The 18,076-nt window shown below is 42.2% G+C and overlaps 1 protein-coding gene across 2 annotated transcripts in view; it reads right to left on the bottom strand.

Moving 5' to 3' along the window:
• Window positions 1–18,076, bottom strand: part of TPD52 (tumor protein D52) — a 41,700-nt gene that overhangs the window by 7,297 nt on the left and 16,327 nt on the right. For both annotated transcript variants that reach the window (XM_031050616.2, XM_034062750.1), the window contains exons 2-4: window positions 5,231–5,346; window positions 3,472–3,620; window positions 2,539–2,640 (exon numbers count right to left, since the gene is read on the bottom strand). In XM_031050616.2, coding sequence (XP_030906476.1) covers window positions 2,539–2,640; window positions 3,472–3,620; window positions 5,231–5,346 — 367 coding nt within the window. The remainder of the gene's footprint in view (window positions 1–2,538; window positions 2,641–3,471; window positions 3,621–5,230; window positions 5,347–18,076) is intronic.

Raw genomic sequence — 18,076 nt, 5'->3', positions numbered from 1 at the left:
AGACTTGTGCAGTCTTAAGAAAGTAGACAGTCCTTGAGTAGTCACATAACCCTGGGACCTGAATTCACTGGTTGCATCCCAGATGAACTTGGTCCTCATGAAAGCAAGAAACAGAGGTTTTAAATCCCCCGTTTAAGTGCAACTACGATCTTGAACAGCACTAGTTCTTCCCACTTTTTGATGTTGTCGTCTTGTTTTTAAACCCAAATGCTCCTGAATTATAACAATACCTTGAATTTCCATTCCCATTATTCTCTCCAAGAAGCACACTAGCAGTGTGGACTCCTCTGGCTTTGTTACATCATCTTCCAGTGGCCGAGTTTCTTATAGAAAGTACTCATCACTCACCTAGCCACTAACCTGTGTAACTAGGACACTCTTCTTTTGAGGTAGTAAGTTCCTGAACCCAGAAGAGAGCTATGGGTCTGCCCTTGTCAAATGCAATAGTCTAATACTAGTAGGGGAACACTGTAGCCTTAAGGAAGAAACCAGCAGAACCCTACTGAGTAAGCAGCTGAGCTCTGCATCCAAAAGGTATAGAGATATCTTCCAGGCTCCTGTTGTCTCACTGATGCTGAAGGAGAGGTATTTCAGACAGGCTGCTATTCTTATACTTGAGCATATATACTTAAGCATTATACTATGCTTGCTTCAGAGTCCAAGTTCTGTTAGCATCTACCCTGTCCCTGACCATCTCCTCCCCAGATATTGTCCCTGCAGCTATAGCTCCTAGTTAGTATTCCACAGGCCAGATCCCTCCATCTTTACAGAGATAATACTGCTGTCTTTAGCTACATAGTGGGAGAGTACAGAAAAGGTGAAGCCATACCCAGAGGTGCATAGATGGATGAGAGCAATGGACAAAAGTTGCTACACAGGAATTTTAACTACTGAAAACTTAACATTGAATATTTGTTTAGACTAGGCAGATAAAAGGCAATACAGACAAGGTAACTAAAACACTCAGTCTGGAGCTGCTGAAGTACTTACTCAAATATAAGGACTGTTTCACTAGACAAACTATAAACAGAGAATGCATGAACTATTTTACACTCAGACTCTAGAGATTTGATTAAAGTCACAATGCTAAACACCCATTGTAATAGACAAAAAAGGGAATATTTCTACTCTGTCAAGGCACAAACACTGTACAGGCAAACGACAAGGAGAAGGAGGAATTCTGCATGCCATTGACCTCAGAACCATATTCTGTCTCTTTACCAAAAAAAAAAAAATACCCAAACAACCTTGCTGAATCATTTTAACCAATTCCTTTCTTCCAATGAAGAGAGACTAATTGATTAGTATGTGTGCTCAAGATTTCATGTTCTTGGATAGTTACCAGGTGAACATGAAGAAACATCTTCCTTGACATTGAAAGATCTTCAGTTTTATATTAACACTGGAGGAAAAAAACTACCTCTTACAGGCAAAAACTTAAATATTGTAATGGAGACAGTCCGACTACATGCTTAGTTTCAGAAACAACTCTTGCGCCCACCTTACCTAAAGGAATGTGAAAATGCCTGTAGTCTGCACAATGCCAGAGTAAGCATTAAAGAGAGAAAGGAAGTTCTGATAAATCTGAAGAAAAATATGTAACTGTGTAACTACTCCTCAGAAGTGTTTTATCACTAGACTTCAAAAGCAAGAAAGAGGTGAATGGCAGCACTTGAAAACAGAGAGCTGATTTTATTACACTGCTTTCCAATGCAGTAATGTTTTCTGAGAATGGGTGGATTTTTATTTGTCCAATAATTGAAAAAAAAAAAGTTTGATCTACTATTCATAACAAATGACAAGCAGAGATGAATATCTGTGTATGCTCCAGTAGTAAAAAACATACAAAGAACTGTAAGCTAAACATATGATTGGATTGCATTCGGGAGGAGTTTTACATGCAGCTCACAAGGGTGCTAAAATGACCACCAAACTTACCTAACTTGCATGAAGGACTGTGTCATCTGACACAGTCAAAATATGTTGCATGCCAATATTTAAGAATTAGAAACTGCCAATAGTCTATTAAAAAGGTAATAAAATCAAGCCACTGCTATGAGGTAGAACAGCTTACAAGAAATAACATACCTGAAAGGAATCCACACACAAGATTAAAAAGAAACCAAACTCACAAAACAACCACCAAACCACACTTACAAGACATTAGCTGTTTAAATGTTTCTCACAAGCTGAGAAAGAGAACAGAAATGACAGTGCTCTATGTATCACACAGAGGCAGGCAGAGCCACTGCCACCTGCAATACTATCAGAAACACAAAAGTAGCACTGGATGTGACAGCATACATTACTTTCCTTCCATACATATATTACACACCACAGAACTTTGCAGATTTTTTTTCTGCAGAGAGGACATGCAAGATTTTGCAGCAAGTCACTCAGATCTCTTAGAACAGATGCTGAGGGCTCTTGACAGATTGACTTTTAAAAGTGCTAGGTATGTTAACAGCAGAAATTTATTTCAGTGATCACACGCTTAAACCAAAATGCAACTACTTGGGAAAAGCTAAAGAAACCTACCTGACATCTTCAAACTTCTTGGTTAGGACTGAACCAACAGATGAAAAAGCAGCAGAAGCCTTCTGACTAGCCTGAGAGAGGGTTTCTGATGTTTTCTTGTATCTGTAACAAAATTAAGTCTGTGGTTATTTTAACAGACCACATAAGAAACCTTTTAGTGTACACAAATTTGTATCAGAGGTATACTTCACCTTTAGGATCAAATGGATAAGCTACTTAGGAGGTTATTTTTAGCCACTGCAGTCCCTCCTGGCTATATCATCTCTGTCACCTCAGGCTTCAGATCAGGTTCACCAATGCAAACCTACTACCCCACCCCCAGACCACATGCCATCTGCTATTGCAGGACTTAGAAGAAAAACAAAACCACACACACACACACAAAAATACAAAACAAGAAAAAAACACCCTGAAAAGCACACACACTGAAAAAGGACAGAGGATTAGTTTTTTGTGTGTGCCAAGTGCCTAAAACACTGTACCAAATGGTTCTGTTAATAAATTTCAGCATTAAAAGTCTGAGGTATATCCTCCTACATTCTGTGTAGTCACTTATTGTAGAAAACAGTTCACTCTAGACCTTAAGCTAACAGTTGTGTTTGGCAAGAATGTTGTCTATGACTTTGCACTCTTCCTGCATGAGCTCAGTTTACCACAATTTTTCAGGCTGGAAAAGAAGGGTATCCTGTTGGACTTGGGACACCATGGTATCTCAAGTAATGGTATCTCAGGTATATCAGACAAAAAGTATAGTACAATTGCTCATATTATGGTCAATTGTGCTTATTTTGCATGAGATAATATGGCTAATAATGACCATAACTGTTACCTTCACTCATCTTATTTCACAAGAACAGAGGGTTTAGACATGACACAAAAACAACATAGTTTTCACCTCGACAGGTGAGGCAATCATCGTGAACTAGTACATACGCTGTGGTTGAGGTGACATCTTGCCAGCTTTTGGTAATGTTCTGCTTTAGTTCCTGTAATGAGTTAATTCCCAGCTTTCTCTTTATTTCCGCTAGATGTTTCTCTTTGGCAGCTAGCACTTGTGAGAGTGTCTGGATTTCTTCTTCCACCTGTGGCAGTAGAGTTAGTGAGAGGTAAATTACAAAGCAATATACCCAGCCATTTAACTATGCATTTATTAAAACATCTACTAGGCATCAGCAATGGAAGGGATAATGTTTTTAACACTGCCTCAAAGTTGTTTCTAAATACTAAAAGGGAAATCCAGTATAGTCTACAAGAAAAGCTGATGAGAAAGGAATCTACCTGCAGCTAGCTCTGTTACTGGGATATGCACAAGGAAGTTGCTAACTATAAGACTGTATATTTAGAAATCATTACCTTTAGACAACATTAGTCTATATGAAGCTTGAAGATTAGACAAACCTGGGACAATTGCCAAGCCTGTATTCTCCTTCCACGTCAGAAGAGATACCAAGGTATGACCAGTATCAGGAAACTCAGAGCGTATCTGATCCATATACAAGTCTGTATTCTTGCTTGAACAGAAACATTCTTTTGTGGCTTAAGCCAGCTACTGCAGGCTGGATCTAGCCAGAGGAGTGCCTTCCCCAGAGCAGGGGTAGAAATGGTGGAAGACTGAGCAGTCAAAAAAGTAAATAAAAAGAAAACCAAAAAAGCAAACCAACAGCCCTCCCCCAGCAACAACAAAAACACAGCACCTCTTCAGCACCTAGAAAACTCTATTGGTTGTGTACTTCCTTCTTCACACAGGTCACTTAAGCCTTTCACAGAAGCACCATCACATCATGATCAGAGATATCAACAGCTTTACAATGTCATTCTGTGAGCAGTATAGAAGTAACACAGGCACAAAGGCCACATATACAAAGGCAAAGGCATACATCCAAACCTTCAACGCACTTATGTTTGGATACTGTCAGAAGTCCGGCATGAAGTAACCCTACCTAGCAGGACCAGATTTCCCTCACCATCTTCAGCTGATTGGTTTGGCATTAAATAATACTCATCAGGACTACCAAAACCAAGACTGCATTAAATGTGCTTATCTCACAGCTGACCTTCGTTTGCCAACCTTAGGCTTAAGTTCAGGTCTTTTGTTAGGGTGCTGAAGTCCTAAAGAGCTTCAAAAGACAGGACTGGTGACTCAATAAAGCTTGACTTTAACAACTTTTTAATTTCATGTATCAGGCTTGAATATCTGACTGTTTTGAGGAGTGCTTCCTTAACTCGCTCTTAAAAAAAAATCTGCTGCATGAATTATAAACAAGAACAGCTACATGGATAGACATTAGCAAAACAGTGTTTACCTGGATATTACTACAAAGCATCCTTCATGGAAACATTAGCTTCAGTTACTCCACACCAGTTAAGACAATACTTGGTTTTGGCTTCCAACCACGTTCTCTTTGACAGCCTCTTTACCCCTCTCCCACTTGAGTTAAAAAAGGGATAACCGTTCATGTATCTAGGTTTAAGATCTGTACACTCAGCACTTTCAGCTTAATTCCCTATAGCCAGAACTGCCTGTTCTCCTTGACACCTTCCCTTACCCTCCCCACAATATACATAAGTGTTACACTCTGCTTCAGACACTCACAGAATAAATATGCAAAGCATTAACTGTATGTTCAAAGATAGCACTATCCCAGATTTTCATTTTCAAAACCAGTTTAAGAGCTATTTGCAAGAGATTTACCTTAGCAAGCTCTTTTCTTAGCTCTTCCTGTTCTTCTTCTGAAAATGTTTCTGCCATACCAACTGTAGCAGCAGCATCCTCTCCAACCTCAGGTATAGAGTCACTTCTCAGCAGCCCTTGGGGTGGACAAACCAATAGAAGTCAGATCATCATATGTCTGCCAGATAGCAGCTAATGTTAATAATATACAGCCTTTTTGTGCCAGTGCACCAAGAAAACCGATGAGAGGACACCAAAGTCACACTGTCCGAGTAGCACAGCATACAGAAAACCAAAGGTATTTTACTGCCTGCTTAAATCTATCAAGTGGCATTAAGTCTCAATGAAACTGCAACTGCTGCTATAACAGGAGACTGGAAACATGTTGAGAACAACACATCCCCACAGCTCTGACAGAGACCAAGGTGCAGAACCCTACACCCTAACCAGCAGTTCCTATACAGCCTAGGAGCCCACATGCTCCCTGCTCCATCTCACTCATGCAGCACAGAAACTCTGGAAGCACTAGAGGTGCTCAGGACCAAGACACAGGCTCTCCCCTCATTGCTCTCTGCATCAGATTACAAAAAAATGTCCATTCTGCACACACTGGGAATGGTTACAGTGATAAGCAAGCTCAACAACAGCAGAGAAAAGGGTTGCACTGCAAGTACAAACTCTTCACACATACCCTGTTCAACCTCTCCATCCCGAGTAAGCAGGACCACTATGCCTAGAAAGCCACTGATATAGCAGAACTAGAAGTAAGCTGCTGGTTTGCACCGGGACAGACGATAAGCCTAGAAAACAAACTTGGGAACAAAAGGTAATCGCTTCACAAAAAGTGGTGGAGTACTGAGAAGGGACTGATGAGGATGTGTATTCATTCACACTGCTGCCTCTTCCCTTTCTAAATCCAGAAATCAAGACTCTGCTAAATTCTTCTGTATGAATTCCAGACATCCCTATGGCCATCCTCAGTTTTCATCTTCACAGCTTCAGGGACAGGAAGGAGAGCAATATTATTTGTATTGCTATGATGTGCTCACTTTTTATTCTTAGTTCTTGCAGTAAGAGCACTTTGAACACATTTTAATGCAACAAACAAATCTTTCAGCTAAAGATTTACTATTCTGAATCTTTGTAGCTGACACGTAAACATACAGTAAGGAATCCTGTTATAATTTGCAAAGAGACCAGTTTGCAGAGAGACTGCATGATGGAATGGTTTGTGGATTCCCAGAACTAATTTTCTATTCAAGAGAAAAAACCAGCTTTATATATCATTAAAAAAAAAATAAAATAAAAAAATGAGAGGGGAAAAAAAACCCACACAAACCATGAGGACTGTTTGTAAGGATAGCGTGGGTATACGTATGTGTGTATATGCATTTACATAAATATATAAATCAGATAAACTGAGGACATATTAAGTAATGTTACTTTACTAGTCAGTATAGTAACTAACCACATACAATCCCATCCTGATTTCAGCAGCTTCTGATAGGAGCCCATACTACCACTTGATCTGGGAATTCAAGAACTCATTTATGTGTAATGAGACCAGCACTAAGATTTCACTGTGAGGCTTGGTATCTAATAGCTACGTCACAACTGAAAAGTCAGGAAGAAGAAAGATTCTGCATGTCTGTAATTAGCTGTATGTATCCTATGAAAAATGCTCTTAGCAGCTGTCAAGCCTAAGAGGCTTGGTTCTTGATCAAATTACTGTACTCAGGTAAAGCTCAATTCCACAAATTCTTTTCAAAACAACATGCTTTGAGCCTGTATTTGTGTCCAGAAATATACAGCAGCACCTTTCTTTCTCTAGAAGTACACTGCTGCATGGGCAGAACATTTGTAAATGGTAAGTTACCAAGGACCACACTGAGAAGGAAGCATAGAGAAAGCAAATAAATGCAGAATGGGGTTTAGTTTTGAAACCTACATGTTTTCCCAGAGATTTGTCTCTGACTTCTACACAAATACAACATAATTCCTACAGGTTTCCCAAAACATTATTTTCTGGCAGAAATCTAGGGCAGAAAAAAAGTTTGAGTCTAATGCCCCAAAGCAGAGCACTGCAGCATCAAAAAAAAAAAAAAAGGCTTATGGCTTTTATCTCAGAACAAATCAGGTCATTTTTGTTTTGCCCATGGCAAGGGGGTTGGAACTAGATGATCTTAAGGTCCTTTCCAACCTTAACTGTTCTATGATTCTATATATTTCTTTTTCATAACAAACTGTTAAGAATGCCATACCTTTCTGTCAAATTGCTTTTTATCCTACTGTAAGACTGAAGGAAAACCAACAATTTAAGCTGCATTTTCCTCTCACACTCTATGACCCCCTGGTACATCAGCCTCTGGCTCCTGGCCTTCTTCTCCATTCGCAGGCTTTTCAGGGACTACAGAGCTTGCTGTTGCAAAAGCCATTTCAGAAAGTTTGTAAGTACCAAAGACCACACTGAGACCAAGAGCATTAGCACATCCAGAGGAAAGCCTGTTCAATCTGGTTACAAAGAGTCATCTGGATTATCACACCAAAAATAGATCAAGGGAATCCAGCAGTAGGAAATCATGCTGGACCGTCTCCCACTGCAATAGCTTCTGCTTTGGGAATGTACTTTTTTTTTTTTTTGGAAAAGCAGCGTTTTGAAGAAACTTGTGCTGCTGGTTGCCTACACTGAACTCAAGACACAATATTAAGAAACAAGAAACATGATCTCTCCTCCCCTTCCCATTTCCAGATCCTGTAGGAAGAAAAGGATACACTGCTACTCACAGTCCTCCATACCTCACCCTGTACACCTAACCATGCCTTCCTTTCCTCACTGCCTGTCCCCCTCCCATTCATAACTTTTCCTTTAGCTCCATTTGAAGTATACAAATATCTGATCACTGTTTATCCTGGCACCTCCCTCCCTACCCTGTTACCCTTCACCTTTCTGCTCACTTTTCTCTCACTCCTCAGCTCACGTCAATACATGCAGGACACGTCATTTGTGCTACATGAAGGCAATGCTAGGAAGTCTAGCCAAGCAGCAGTTGTCTATGCAGATAACCCACAGACCTCAACAATAGTGTGGCTACAACCCAAATATACCCCATCCGAGTGACTGGACAAAAGATAATGGTTATAAACTAAAAAAGAGTAGATACATGTAATAAATTTCTTACTATAAAAGTGGTGGGACATTTGAAGAGACTGCCCTGAGAAGTTGTGGATCTCCCAAGTTGTGAAAGTATGCAAGGCCAGGCTGGATGAGACCTTAAGCAAACTGTTCTAGTGGAAGGTGTCCCTGCCGATGGCAGGGGTGTTGGAACTAGATGATCTTGAGGGTCCCTTCCAACCCAAACCATTCTATCATCCTAAACCAGGGCTGACAGCAAGATCCTGGCCTTGAGCAAGCTTCATACAGAAACGTGCACAGCCCAACTCAGATATTTTTGTGGGGTGTGGGGCAAGAAACCGGGGAAATGGCAGTCAGTCAACAGATGGAAACACTTTTGCTCAACCTTAAGAGCATTTCTCACATGTGGTCTTCTCCATTAACTAGAAGAACTGTTGTTACCCTCTTTTAACTTGTCACCTTTTGTTACATTAGTTCTCTTGCACCTTTAGAGTTACAAAGGACTTAAAATTTGTTACTCTGCAAGTTTAGCTGAGCATTTCACATCTCAAACTCTTTAAACAGAGTAAAAATTCTACTGGGGAAAAAAAAAAACTGGGAAGACTTGCCAAATATTCAGAAAACTTACCTAGTTTTAAGGTCAGTTTTTAGGTGTCTATAAGATTAAGACATTATCCCAGCAATTTATTATATCTACTTAAATGAATCAAATTAAAGACATGAACAAGCTGGTTGATTAGGACTCCACAGATCACATTACAGGAAATGGCACTTATGTCCCTATTATTCTGCTGGGGTAGGCAAAGCATTAGAGTCATTCAGTTCACACTCGGGTTTTCTGGTTTGAGGCTTGCTGTGGTTGGTTTCAACCCAAGTTCATGCTCTGTTATGACCAGAAGTTCCTACCTCTTCCTGGTCTGAATTCAGAGATCAACAGTAAACATCAGCAGTTTAAGGAAGTACTGGTCATTTCACATGAGCAGCCCTTGGTGTGGGGGAGGGACAGCCTTCACACAGCCTTTTCTTTAGACAAACAATCTGTGACAAACACTCAGAATAAGCATTTTAGCCATCACTACACATTTGGCAAAGCTAAAGAAAAAGGGAGCTTCTTAGAGTTCAGGAGAACAAGCTGTTACAAGATAAGATCCCTCCAACATTTGAGTAATGTACAGAACTACAGAGGATGTTTATTCTGCTATATACAAGAAAAATCCAATTTAAGTGCTTCCTATTTATCTCAGTGAAAAAGCCAAGAGAGACATATTTCTTAAGGGGAGAAAGTGCTCGGGCTTCTCCTAAACGCCAATCATACAATCATTCAAATTGAATGAAAAATTTGATGACTGGAAAAAGGGAAATATAACCCCCATTTTCAAGAAAGGGAAAATGGATGACCCGGAGAATTACAGACCAGTCAGTCTCACCTCTGTGCCTGGCAAAATCTTGGAGCAGATTCTCCTGGAAGGCGTGCTAGGGCACATGAAAAACAACAAGGTGCTTGGTGACAGCCAGCATGGCTTTACTAGGGGAAATCCTGCCTGACCAATTTGGTGGCCTTCTATGATGGAGCTACAGAACTGAGGGACAGGGGTGGAGCAGCTGACGTCATCTACCTGGACTTGTGCAAAGCATTCAACACTGCCCCACACAACATCCTTGTCTCTAAATTGGAGAGATATCAATTAGATTGGTGGACCACTCGGTGGGTAAAGAATTGGCTGGATGGCTGCATGCAAAGAGTTGTGGTCAATGGCTCAAGGTCTGGCTGGAGACCAGTAACAAGTGGTGTCCCTCACGGATTGGTGTTGGGACTGGTCTTGTTTAACATCTTTGTTGGTGACATGCATAGTGGGATTGAGTGCACCCTCACCAAGTTTGTCGATGACACCAAGCTGTGTGGTTCGGTTGATATGCTGGAGGGAAGGAATGCCATCCAGAGGGACCTTGACACGCTTGTGAGGTGGGCTGATGCCAACCTCATGAAGTTTAACCAAGGTGCAAGGTCTTACACCTGGTTCAGAGCAAACCCAGGCACAGCTACAGGTTGGGCAGAGAAGAGATTCAGAGCAGCCCTGCGGAGAAGGACTTGGGTGTGGTGGTTGAGGAGAAAATGAACATGAGCCAGCTTCAGTGTGCACTCACAGCCCAGAAAGCCAACCATGTGCTGCATCAAAAGGAATGTGACCAGCAGGTCGATGGAGGTAATCCTGCCCCTCTACCCTTCTCTCATGAGCCCTCACCTGGAGTATTGTGGGCAGTTCTGGTGCCCTCAACATCAAAAGGACATCAAACTGTTGGAACAAGTCCAGAGGAGGGCCACGAAGATGATCAGGGGACTGGAGCACCTCCCATATGAAGATAGGCTGAGAAAGTTGGGGCTGTTCAGCCTGGAGAAGAGAAGGCTGCGTGGAGCTCTCATAGCAGCCTTCCCGTATCTGAAGGGAGCCTATAAGGATGGTGAGAAGGGACTCTTCATTAGGACTGTAGTGATAGCACAAGGGTAACAGGTTCAGACTTAAAAAGGGTAAGTTTAGATTGGATATAAAGAAGTTCTTTACTGTAAGGATGGTGAGGCACTGGAATGGGTTGCCCAGGGAAGTTAGGCAACAAAGTGTTGGCTGCGCAACCAAGTATTCAATACCAGGCTGGACAGAGCCTTGGGTGACATGGTTTAGTGTGACGTGTCCCTGCCCACGACAGGGGGATTGGAACTAGATGATCTTAAGGTCCTTTCCAACCCTAACTATCCTATGATTCTATGAAAAAGAATGTTAAAAGACCCAGCAAACATTGGTGCTAGTGGTGATGCATCACCAGGTACAAATGATGTACCCCCACCTTTAGAAGAGGTGAGAGATGCAGTAACCGCAGAGGTGAAAGTGGCCTCTAGCTGACATTCACACAGGGGTTTGGTTCACTTCACATAGAGGTGCACTAAGGGATACACGTTTCTTTCGTATGTTAAAGAACAAGCCCATGAAAAAGAAGTCAACACCTTTGTAACGCCACACCTGAAGTAGGGCTAAGCTGTCTATATTTTAAATTATTCTAGAAGATGACATCTGGCAACACAGAAATGGAAGAAAGGTTGCAAAACCAGACCAGAATGTGTTGAGAGGCATGGCTGTAGATGTTCTGTATGAGAGGTTACCAGCTTAGAAACTAGTATGGTTCAGCAATATATGGATGCTGCTGCAGAACAGGCACTTCCTCAAGAGAGCTGAAGCACAGAATCTGCAGGCATAATATTTACAGCATTTTAAATGCTGGATGGAACAGAGTAAAGGTTTTAGAGAGCATTTTCATTAATCAGTGATATTTTCAGTACTAAGGCAAAGGCAGATACTAAGACTACCAGAGCTCTGAAGTCATACTAACTTACAACTCTTACCTTCCCCCCTGAAATAAACAAATAGATAAAATAGGCCAATTGCTCCAGTCTCACAGAAGTTGCCATTTTGTTCCTAACCTTTTTTTTTTTTGCTCACTTTGCTCTCCCTCAAAATGCTTTTCCACTGAATTAATACCAAATAAGGTAAAGCTGGTAAATATATAGCACATGGGATATAACCTACCTGACACACTGAAGCTAATAAGCTACCAGAGTTAACAGCAGGACAACCTTTCCCTTCATTTACACCTGCATTTCAGCCAAATTTCACAGGTTCTTAATCTGAGAAGTTCCTTTTTACAGATATTGATCACTAAGCTTTCCATGTAGGGTGTTAGAAAAGGAAGAGAAAAAAGTTACCAGACTTTGACAGCGTAGGTGATCCAGGTGGAGAAAGGTTTATGGTAGGTGACAGGTAAAGATAGTTTCTGTTCACTCCAACATTGAAATCAAAGGGTGATTTGTAATCCTCATACAGATCCATGCCAGAAAACTCAGAGCGTGCAGCCATCCTCTTCTTCCACCGAAGCATTCATCTTCATGTCCTGGGGCAACCCAGGCAGCAGGATTCAGACACCCTCCTCCGGTTCTTCACATGATACTCTGCACCTTCTCTGAAAATTCATCTCTCTTACCCCCCCCATTAGATTTGGGAGAGCTGTCTAGCAAGTAATTCCTTAGCCATCTTGTAGCTGCTGCTGTTTACATGGCACAAGTTGAGTTCCTGTAAATTTATAACCAGGGCTGGACTTACACAGACCGTTCCTTTGACAAACATTCACAGCACACTATCCGTGGCTTCTGGAAGAGCCTGTTCCTCTGCAGAACTGCAGCAAGAACTTCCAATCATTCAACTAAAAAAGGTCAGCTGACTGCAGCTACACCAGGATATTCTTAATCTTCTAGGACACAAAAGGATTACTAGCCATAATCTATCCTATACACCATCTGTGCAGGACTTTTTCCTCTGATTAATGGAAAATTCTGCATGTGTAACGATTTGGCCAGCAGCCAGTTATGCCATGAACCAGCCACAGTAGAATGCATTGTCCTGATGAAATGCATTTGTTTCGACACATTTATGATAAAGAAAGATGAGCTTACGTAAGCCATCTAACATCATGCTGCATGTATGGATTTAGCCCTGGAAGCAGAAGGGCTTCTTACCTAAAAGAAGCACTCAGCACAGCTTTGCAGTGCATCACTACATTCTATTTTTTACTTCCAAGGTCAGCTTCTTCCTGTGAAAAAGAACAGCCAGTGCAGGCCACCTTCACAGCAAATAAATTCCTACCAACCCACACCTTCACATGGGCTCTTCACTGCAGCCTGCACACAGAGAAACATGACCAAATGGAAGCTAATATTTTCCTCCCTGGCAAGAGTGATGTTTAAAGACATTGCCAGTGACAGACATTACACCAGCCTCCACTCAAAGCAGCAGAAGGGGAGTAGCCCTGCAGCATACCCATGTGGAGCCTGGCCAGTATATTCTCTGGGGACATGAGAAGAAAGTGTACCACTTCTGAAGTTTTAACTTCCCATTTCCACTGCAGCCATGAACAGACCTTCCAGATAATTAAAGATCCATTCCTTTAGGCTGCAGACCTACATTGTCTGCTGCTGCAGACTACCTGCAAGCTCATAATGATGACAGCATTGGAGCCTGAAACACAGGTCTCTGCTATTTTTCAAACCCCTGAAAAGAATAAAATATAATGCCCCTCTGCACTTCTGACACATGGTTATGGCATCTGCCAGAAATACTTCAAAGTTCACCTGACAAAGGTCAAAGCTTTGGTTGCAGATTCTAGTTAAAGCATCCAGAGGCAGCAGAGAATTTTAACACGGCTACACTAGAGATGTACTCCCTATTAACCAAGCACACTAACATGAATAGCTACCAGGTCTCCTTTGGATGCTCTCCTCACATAACTCAGCAGATGTCTTCTGTACAAAAGGCTCAGGCAATCGTTATACTAACTGGTTAGGTGAAATGATCACTATCAGATATGTTTTCTTTCACTCCAAAGAGTCACTCAGTGGAACACCAGTCAACGCTAGCCGGTTATGACAACTGAAGCACACAAAAAAGAACCCCTTATGAAGATCTGTTCATCTGTGCTAGCAATCAGGAACACTGTTTCCTGGCCAAGGGCATTTACTGGATTCAACATTTATGTTCTTGTCATTTACAGGAAACACTCTGTGTTCAGTTTTACCCCACACCAGCCATTCAAAAAAGTCTGGTTCTGTTCCTGCATCTTTATGTGCAAAAGTTGGTTCCATGTCTCTAGAAGCATCTACATTGCCAGCCTAAGACCACTGGCCTGGCCCATCACTGCTGCAGACAGAACCATGTATGAACGAACTCTTTAGCCTGGTTAGAGACAAGTGCTGGACCATTGCCTGCTGCCAGAACACCTTTGCCTTACAGGGAATGTTTGCCAAGTTACAGATCTGAGCCTCCATAAGAGGCCAAATTCTGCTTTTGCGCTGGCTTATTCCCAGCCTGAGCACAAGCCCAGAAGTCACCCAGGAAAATTTTGTAGTTTTAAGAAACATCACTGTCCCAAGATCATTGCCAGAAGAGGGACCATGCACGCACTCCTTAGGTCAGACTACCCTGTCTGCTTAGATTAATCTATTTTACAGTGGCAGTACAGCTGGATTGCTGCAGCGCCTCCCAAACAAATCACCTTCCTGCTCTCTTCCCTGCAGGGGTTTATTTACAAGAGCACCCCTCCTTGCTCAGTGTCAAATCCTGACTGGTGATGAAGGAAGCTGTCTTCCTTAACAAGCTGCTTCCTCACCACCTAGGGAAGTTTTATGGTCTTCACCCTGAAGTACAAGCCAATCCAGCTGTAAGGAGAAAGAACTGAAATCCGCCCTTCCAAACCTGCTGTAGCACAGCTTTTAGGCTGTTACCCCCAACTCATCCACTTCTAGGAAGACAAGCACTCCCCCACCAGTCACAGCAGTCAGTTTATCCACTTCTTTCCCAGTAGCTTCTTAGCACAGCCAAGGATTCAGGACAGAGCAAGGCAGCACTCCCCCTATACTGCCTAAAGACAGTCTGAAGAGAGACTCTCCTAGCTGTTGGTGGTGCTTTTGGAGGAGGAATTAATTTCCCTCCAAAGGACTTCCCAAATTAAAGCAATGACCCCAAGGAAGCCCAAGGAAAGTAAGATAGGGATGACAGCAGCGACATGAAATCAAAAATAACACTTTTCTCTGCAGTGCGAAGCTTTTTAGTGTTTTGTTTAGCAGCTCTTGACAGTCTGAACATAGCAAGGGAATGGAAGGAATCAAGATTTCTCTATGTTATAAAAACAGGCTCATTATGATGCCTTTCTAAAAGGCCTTCCCATGACCAAAATATCCCACTGCATGGCCTTCCTCCTCAAGATAATTCAGAGCACATGCAGCTGGCATACCCTGCAAGATTGACTCTACTCCCAGCGCAAGACATACATTTGAGTGCTGAAGCTTTAGACTTCTGTGCCTTAGAGCACTTACTGTGCATCAAGTACCTTCATTCTTTGCCCTGCATAGCAAATCGAATTGCTACAGGTGTACGTCGGTTGTTGCTGCAGTATCTCCTGCAAGCCAGTACCCAAAGAGATCCAGAAGCCTAAGGATGCACCTGCTCCAGAGACAGGTAGCAGTGGGGTTTTGCTCACTATATAGAGATTAAAACTGATTTTGCTGTTCTAGAACAAGTATTTATTTGCCTTAATAACTCAGGATAACTAAGCGGTTGGTACTCAAGTCATCGATGCCATTTTCGAAGCTGGTGTTTGAGGCATGACATCGGTAGCTTCTGTCAAGGATGCCTGAACCAATTACTGCCAAGTTCAACTGAATGTCACCAACTGGCTCAGGAAAGCCTCAGCAAAGCCTTACCATCAGAACTCCTACTATTAGGCACGTTGCAATCTCCTATGTTAAGGTAAGAGAATGTACTTAAAGCTTTCCCAGGTGATTGTTTATCATCAACAGTCAGCAATCCTGAATCACAAGGGCAGGAACTTCCCCCCCAGCCAGAAAAGGTGTTAAGTTTGAGCAAACACTGTCAGCCAGGTATTTGCCTGCCTAGTCTCAGATAACATTCTTTCTTCAAATATCACCTGCTACCCAGGTCCCCAGCTTCCACCTTAGCCAAAAGTTCTAGCAGTAATTTAAGTAAGGCAGGATAGTATTAAGGCACTTCTACCTTTGTGGTAGCTAAGCAAGGATAAGATATTTTGGTAAGCCTTGCAGAGAAACTGCTTTTCCCACATTTAGATCTAGCACAACAGTATTTTGTTTATACATGAAAGAGTTATATCCCTCCTTCCCTAAAGAAACCAAGCTCAGCTCAAGTATGACTGAATACCATCTCAGGGCTTTGGAGAGACTACGCTATGTATTTAGTAGTGTTTCATAGCAGGAGTTAAATGCTAAATGGAAAGGCTACCACTAATGGCTCAGGATTGGAGGAATGCAGAGGCTACCCTAGGTGAGATCCAAATAATACTCCGGGTAAAACTACCTAAATAACCAATTCACAAGATCTGTGCCTAATCAAGGCAGAGTTCTACTGCTAGGCAGGCACTTTGAACATCTTGGGCATCCTATGTTTGTTTCTAGTTTAAGCACAGATCTACCCAACTCATACGCCATAGTCCCTAATTTTGGCAAGCCTAACATTTCTTTAGCACTTAAATCAGCAACCAAAAGAGGACAGGTAAGATGAAGGAAAGAATGTGTTGCCTAAAAGGGGGAAGAGGCACTTGCTGCTCGTGAGGCTTAGCAAAAGATCCAATCTCTTATTTCAAGGTTGATAGATATGATTCAACTGTCTGCTCAGCTGATACCAGTTTTGAATTTGCATCTCTGGAGGCCTTCCAGTAACTGCAGCTGGGGTAAGTACTTCCAGCCAGGTCTTCCCCCACCCCATCTTTCCCACATAGATGCCAATCAGGCAGCAATAGTCAGGCTCTTCTCCCAGCTCCAACTGAGTTTTATAGGACATAAGCCATTTTAACAGCTGTAAAACTACTTAAGCATCTTAAGCCAATCTAGGTTCTGTAGCACCGATTTGATCTTCAAATTCTTACCAGTTTACAGATGAGTAAAGCTTTTCAGCACCTGATCCAAAGCTTTAAAACTGCATAAAGAAAGAAAGATGCCATGAAACTATAGGACAGAAGCCCAAACAGTAAGCAAGCTTCATAAGTAACAGTAAGCAAGTACATTCAAGCTCCTATTTCCAGAATGTGCTCTCTCGCCTCCCTGTAACAGCAGATATCTCTTTCAGCCCCCAAGGTTTGTACACGACATGAACAGAGCTGCACAGCTACAGCAGCTGCTGAATAGCGTGAGCACAGGCTTCTGAAGCCCTGTTAGTAATGCTCAGTGGACTGAGGCTTAACAGTTTAGGCATTTACTGTCTTCTAGCAGAGTTCAACTCAACACTACCATATTAATCTCATTACTTCAACCTCCCCCATATACTTTTTCTGGACTAGCTCTCCCTGATGCAACAGCATTGTCCAACATAGTTCTTTATATAGAAACACCTTCTTCAGTATTTTCTTAAGACAAAATACTGCTTTCCCTTTCTCATATTAAAACAGACAAACAAAAAACTCCAATCAAACAAAACCCTCTTGGAATGATCAATATCCTCCCAAGATGCATCACCATGCAAAATTAACCCCTGTAAATGCTACCATTAAGCGTTACAGGGTTGCTGGTATTGATCTTATACCAAAGTCTCAACCCACAGCACTTCTGACAGCTGACGCATGTCTTAGCAAAGGCACCAATTCTCTCCTCTTGTTTCAATCCAATTATAAACTGAGACTAATTTCCTGAGATCTTGTGAGGGAGTAGATCCACGCTCCAGTGTATTTTGCCACTAGGCAAGCTGACACCACAGTAAGACTCTTAACCCATTCCTATTAGACATAAGTCTGTATTTCCACAGATTCTCAGTGTCCTGGGTTCAGCAGTGGCAGTCATTTTTTCTCCTTCTTGTAGCTGGTGCAGTGCTGTGGTTTGACTTCTGGGCTGGGAACAGTTGCTTGATAGCGAGCATGTTTTGAGTTACTGCTGAAATGTTTGGTTTGTCCAAGGACTTTCTGAGCCTCATGCTCTGCCAGGGAGGAGGGGAGGCCAGGAGGAAGGAGAGACAGGACACCTGACCCAGGCTAGCCAAAGAGGTATTCCATACCATAGCATGTCATACCCAGGATGTAACCGAGAGTTACCCGGAAGGGCTGGAGCTCTGGGGGTTGGAGGAGGTATCGGCCGGTGCTCGGTCAGACAGGTTGGGGTGAGTTATGGGTCAGTG

This window comes from Melopsittacus undulatus, chromosome 1 (assembly GCF_012275295.1).
Source record: "Melopsittacus undulatus isolate bMelUnd1 chromosome 1, bMelUnd1.mat.Z, whole genome shotgun sequence".
Taxonomy (NCBI): Eukaryota; Metazoa; Chordata; class Aves; order Psittaciformes; family Psittaculidae; genus Melopsittacus; species Melopsittacus undulatus.
This window is presented reverse-complemented; position numbering and strand designations above follow the sequence as displayed.